At 38.7% G+C, this 6,509-nt stretch overlaps 1 protein-coding gene across 1 annotated transcript; it reads right to left on the bottom strand.

Annotated features, from left to right (window-relative positions):
- Positions 1-850: 850 nt before the first annotated feature.
- Positions 851-5,763, bottom strand: COX7B (cytochrome c oxidase subunit 7B). The gene is made up of 3 exons (XM_006726896.3): positions 5,603-5,763; positions 2,224-2,348; positions 851-1,050 (listed from the first exon to the last, which is right to left on the bottom strand). Exons 1-3 carry the CDS (start codon positions 5,640-5,642, stop codon positions 973-975), a joined length of 243 nt encoding a protein of 80 aa, XP_006726959.1. The 5' UTR covers positions 5,643-5,763; the 3' UTR covers positions 851-972.
- Between the last annotated feature and the right edge of the window lie 746 nt (positions 5,764-6,509).

Here is a 6,509-nt window from a genome sequence, read left to right on the forward strand (position 1 = left end):
TTTTATTTGAGAGACAGAGAGCATGAGAGGGGGTTGGGTCAGAGGGAGAAGCAGACTCCCTGCCGAGCAGGGAGCCCGATGCGGGACTCGATCCCGGGACTCCGGGATCATGACCTGAACCGAAGGCAGTCGCTCAACCGAGCCACCCAGGCGCCCAAAATAAACTATTTTTGACAGATCCTTTCGTTAATACATCCTAAATAAATATAATGAAAGACCCAAAGCTCTAAGATTAATATGCCAAAGGAGCCAAGGAGCTAGCTAATCTTCAGACATCCTAAGACTTCATTTGATAGGACCACTCTTCCCTTGGGTCTGGTGACACCCCAAGTTCTCTTGGCAGGAGTAAAAACAACTTAATACCAATTCCAAATATAAACATAAATTAGAGATGAAATGTAGTAGGCATAATCAATATCTGGACACTCAAAGATGACCTAGAATAACTCTGTGATCAGTTATTCATGAACTGTAACTTTAGCCTACTATAAAGTTGACTTCCAGGTGACAGCCCAATTTTACTTTCATACTACCTCAGAAAGAAAAATTATTTAAGGGGCACCTGGGTGGCTCAGTCGTTAAGCATCTGCCTTCGGCTCAGGTCTTGATCCCACTGGGATCAAGCCCTGCATTGGGCTCCCTGCTCCACAGGAAGCCTGCTTCTCCCTCTCCCACTCCCCCTGCTTGTGTTCCCTTTCTCGCTCTCTCTCTGTCAAATAAATAAATAAAATCTTTAAAAAAGAAAAATTTAGGAAATTGTAAAGCATCTCACTTAAATAGTAACACTAAGATTAAATAAATGAAAAGTGATCAAGCTTGGTTTCATTACAAAAGAAATAAACCGACAACGAAGGTTTCAAATGTACTTTATTTCTTCAACCATGCCATATTTTAATGGGTGCACAGTGCTTTTACTTGGCATCAATTATGAGTTGGTTTTGAAACAATTCAGTATTACACCAACTGGGATGATTACTGATCTCTCCATTCCTTTGGGGTGACTCTGCCAACAGGGGACAGGTTCCATTCTATTCCAATTTGTGTTGCTGTCTGTAAGAATTAAAATGCTATTAGTTATAAACGTTTAAACCAGAGTCCACTCTCCCTTGGAGACTATTTCTTAAAAGTGACAAAGGTATTCTACTCTACAGGTTAAAAACACACAGAAATCCAGCTGGGATATAGTGCCACCTCCATGTAGGCCAAAGCTAATTGCTGTCCTAATTCTCTAGACCAGTACTGTTCAACAGAACTTCCTGAGATGCAAGAAATGTCTAGATCTTCACTGTCTAACACAATAGCCACATATGGCTATTGAGCAACTGAAATGTGGCTAGTATGAGCAATTTTCATTAATTCAAATTTTTACTCCACATTTCTCTAGTACCTCCTCAAACACTGCTTCACTCAACCACAACTACCTAAATACTGCCTAAGAGCACTTTTATAATATCCTTTCATCAAGGAACACCACCTCCAAAAGTGCCCCTGAACACACATTTGTTCAACATCTAATTACTCTTCTAATTAAGTACACACACCTATTTTGACAGTATATTTAAGGAAGGTTAAAACAAGAATGAAAAGCCCCACTAATAAATATTTTTGTTTATTAAGGCAAGGTTAATAGGTATCTTTTAAGAACAACTTACATATTTATCCTTTTAACCAATAAGTACATCAACTAGTAAGAAGATTGTTAAATGTAAGAAGTAAAAAACTAAAATAATGAAAGCAAGTCACTGTACATCTCAACCATCAGAAATGTTGTACTCCGTTCTGGAGCAGAGTTTTAGAAGAGAAACTGATTAAATGAAGGAAGGTGACCCAAGATGGTGAAAACCCTGGAACATGTAACAAAAAGTGATTAACAGAACTAAGGATGTTTAATCTGAAAGAGAAGATCCAGGAAACTAGTATCTAATTTTTCTAGTTTCTTTGGTTTCTAGTATCTAATGGTTGATACATGGAAATGGGATAATTTCTTGTTGCAAGAAAATGATGGGTAGTGCACCTGGCTGGCTCAGTTGGTGGAACGTGTAACTTCTGATTTCAGGGTTGGGAGTTCAAACCCCATGTTGGGTATACAGAATTACATCAGAAAATCTCTAAAGTCCCTCCTAACTAGAAATGTATACTACTCTGTGAAAACATTTTGAATACATAAAATAAATAGGAATGGAAGACATCTAATACAGAAAATTATCAGTCAATAGTACTTACATATGCCCATACAGCAATACAGAAAGTGGCTCCACTAGCTAGTACGGCATTACCATATTTGTCATGGAAATCAGGTGTCCTTTTCTGGTGGCTCTGCCTTGCCATTGTTTGTGGAATGCTTTGAACTAAAGAAAAAAAAGGAATACAGAAGCATATCTATCAATTATAAGGAAAAAAGAACATGTAATTGATATTGCTAATCAGGAAAGCAACGGATGTTAACTTTATAGTACTTTGCGGTTCAATACAATGTTAAAACATATTGTAGCGAAAAGCAAAGTAGTATACTTTAAATGCATCAAAAATAATATAATTTGACACATGTATAGATATGTGAGAAAACAAATATATCAAAATGTTAATTGTATCTATGCAGTGCAGTATGTGTGTTTATCATACAATTCTTCCAAATTTTCTCTGTCTTAAAGTTTTCATAATAAAATCTTGGGGGATAAAACAGAACAGGTGATGCCAGTAACATTCACTACAAACCTCTGGAACTTGGCTCCTATTCATTAATTTGAATATCTAGGACTTAAATTTTCACTAGTTTACTCTGCAGTGCTCAGCAACTTACAACATAAAAGGGTAAACTCAAAATGAATTTCAAATTAAAGCATACCAAATGTTTATGACCTTAAAATTACAAAAAAAAAAACCTCCAAAAACTAGAGTAATGTTGATTTTTTTTTTTGAAAATTATTAATGAGGGTGCCTGGGTGGCTCGGTCGGTTAAGTGTCTGCCTTCAGCTCAGGTCATGGTCCTAGGGTCCTGGGACTCAGTCCTGGGTCGGGCTCCCTGCTCAGCGGGGAGTCTGCTTCTCCCTCTGCCCCTCCTCTCTCTCTCTCTCTCTCACACTCTCTCTCTCAAATAAATAAAATCTTTTAAAAAATAAATAATTACTAACGAATACAACACTATGCTAAAAGAAATACGGTACATGAAAATGTGTAAGACACAGACCCTGTCTTCAAGTAACCTCCAATCTAAAGGTGGATATGAGACATGTATACACAAATCGCTGTAATACAAAAAAAGTAGATTATTAGCTAAGTACTCTGAACAGCAGTTAGGATTTGGTTATGTAGATGTAGGAAAGGGAAATCTGAAAAAAAGCAGAGGGAAAAAAAGCCCCGTGTTCTAGAAAACAAATTATGTTTGAAGGACGAGGTGTACAGACAAGCAATAGGGATAAAACTAGAAAGGATAATGGAGGGCCACTTTCTTGGTAGAGGCAAAGGTTTCTGAGCAGAATAACATTAAAACTTTGCTTTACTATTACTTTAGTAGAATGAGTTTTCAAACTGCCTCTAGAGGCTCTTAGGAGAGCTTGGCAAAGAGCCAAGACTGCAAAATACATATTTCCAGATTTTTTTTTTCTTTCCTAAGTAACAGATCCTTACTGTTTTATTTTTTTTTAAGATTTTATTTGAGAGAGAGAGAAGGCGTGGGGGGGGGGGCGGCAGAGGGAGAAGAAGACTACCCACTGAGGAAGGAACAGGGAACCAGACGCGGGGCTTGATCCCAGGACCCTGAGATTATGACCTGAGCCGAAAGCACATGCTTAACCCACTGACCCACCCAGGCGCCCCAATCCTTATTGTTTTAGAGCCTCAAATGGTACTTATGTAATGGAAAGCATGTGTCTTTTTAAGATTTATCTGAGAGAAAGAGTAGGGAGAGAAACAGACGATCCCAAGACCCTTGAGATCACAACAACCCTAGCTGAAACCACGGATTGGAAGCTTAACGGACTGAGCCACCCAGGCGCCCCTGTAATGGAAAGCATATTTAAAAAACAAACAAACAAAAGAAACAGCAACATTGCCCATTCACTGGCATTTAAGAATATAATGGCTTCTGGGCGCCTGGGTGGCTCAGTTGGTTAAGCGACTGCCTTCGGCTCAGGTCATGATCCCGGAGTCCTGGGATCGAGTCCCATATCGGGCTCCCGGCTCAGCGGGGAGCCTGCTTCTCCCTCTGACCCTATCCCCTCTCATGCTGTTTCTCTCTCAAATAAATAAATAATTAAAAAAAAAATTTTTAAAAAAAGAATATAATGGCTTCTATGTGATACAATGGGTTATTTCCGGCTAGTTATTTGACCATTAATGATTTCTCTTCTTAATTGCCTTCCAGGTTTTCTTTTCACCTTTAGACACACTTGGAATGAGCAAATTTACAAACATTTCACAATATATTCTGCTCTAGAGCAGTTAAAAAGTGAGAGTGTGAATTCCACATTGAAAAAAAAACACAAAAAATTCCCTTTCCTAGGGTACAAGGCCCTACCTGCTCAAAGGGCAAATAAATTAAAATTACCAAACAATTCTGCACCATCTCATGACCTCAAAATTCAGGTAACCCAAGTGGATTTCTTTAGACTTCTCTTCTGTAACAAGAAATGGTTTAGTTACCACCTATTGGTCATCTCATATAATCCTCAACAATTGTTTGAGGTAGTAATTATTTGCTAACCCCCTGTTTTACAAAGCAGGAAAATGAGGTTCAGAGAAAAATCATTTGCCCAAAGTGAAAGAGATAACAGACGTGGCTTTTGGAATATTAAAAAACCAGTTGGGCAACTATTTTTTTGGTGACTGTCAAAGCTGCTTGAGTGTTTAGAACACAATCTAGTAATACCACTAATGACTATAAACTGAAAATAAAAAGATGGCTAAAGAAGCTAAATGGTAATTGCTTAAGGTCACTTTCAATGTAAAACAACTGCTCACATTACTCAAGGTCACCTTCACTGCAAATCAAGTATGGAAATGAATTTTCTCTTTCCAATCTAGTGCATTCTCAATACATAAGGCTGGTCTCCAAATTCCCTTGTACCTGCCAAACTTTTAGATAAGAAAAAATTACAATTGTTTTCGAATAAGCTAATATTCATTTAAAAAACCAACAAACAACATAAAAGCTGCAGGGCCACCACTTGGGTTGTCTCCTTGCAATGAAACCAGAGAAAGAGCTAGATTTCCAGTTTCCTTCCGTTACAGTTACAGGAATTGGAGAGGAAGTTCTTTGGGGGTAAATGTACTCAAAGCTAAAATTTACGAAATTAGAAGGAATGAGTAGTGTCCACCAAGAACCTCTTCCCTGAAATCATAGGTAAGTGAATTTAAAAAGCAAAAACAAAAAACAAGGCTATGCTATGACTCTGGTAACAGAAAGTGAGCTGGGAACCAAAACAGAAACACTGGGTGATTAAGTAAATGCTAAGGACGGCTTCCCAATTACTTGGGGCGAGGCGGGAGACTGCGCATTCAGGATTAGAAATCGGGATGCAGGTGGAGGCAAAGGGCACGAGAGACCACTAGGACAAATAGGTAAAAGGCGGTTGGAAATAATTTGCTCACAGTTTTTGCTTACCTCGGAGACGACTTAGAGCGCTTCTGGCTATGGGAAACATTCTGAAGCTGAAGACAGAACGGTGCAACTGCAGCTGCTGCTTTGCTACGACTTCGTTCCAAGTCTCCTTGCAAAGAGCCCTGAAAAACAAAATGGCTTTCGGCTGGGCTCTTTAATGAGTTAATGAAATCTCGCGAGACCTGTAAAAAAAACACACCCCCATAGATATTGTAATCCTCTCTACAGACAGGAAAGATAAAGGCTTTTTGGGAAATGTAGTTTCACGCTTTGTAAATGGGGTGTGCTGGTATTTAGTGAAGCATGAGAGAAACTCTCCCCGTCCCACCCGCGCCTTGGAGCCAGGTTTAGGGCTCTACAGGAGAGAGCCGATACACTGATCTTAGATTGAATCATCAAAGGCACTAGCTTCAAGTTGGTGTTTCAGAGGCTAGCAGTTCTTTTGAGTCCCCCGAACTTCCTTCACTTCTCTAATTTTTTGTCTCCTATTACTGTATACTAATTTGTTTAACTTTTAATTTTGAAATGATTTCAAATTTAGAGAAAAGTTGCAAGAATAGCAAAAAATTTCGTAATATGTGGGTAAATACGTGATAAGTGTAAGTGGAAGAACCGGTAATGGACCTTCTGACTCCACCAGTCTGTGCTCTGTAACATTTTTGAAGAGTATAGGCCACAACATACGATCACGGCCTGAAGAGTATAGGCCAGTTATTTTATAAAAGTTCCCACAAATTGTGTGTGCTTGATATTTTCTCATAATTAAATTCAGTTTATGCACTTCTGGCAGGAATACTACATAACAGATGTGTCTATTTAGGGTATCTTGTCAGGAAGCACACAATGTCCCATTATTGTCTCATTATTGCCAACTTTAATCCTTTGGTCCAAAGAGTGGCTTCCAAGTTCC

This window comes from Leptonychotes weddellii, unplaced genomic scaffold (assembly GCF_054177405.1).
Source record: "Leptonychotes weddellii isolate Sample4059 unplaced genomic scaffold, ASM5417740v2 HiC_scaffold_7426, whole genome shotgun sequence".
NCBI classification, from domain to species: Eukaryota; Metazoa; Chordata; class Mammalia; order Carnivora; family Phocidae; genus Leptonychotes; species Leptonychotes weddellii.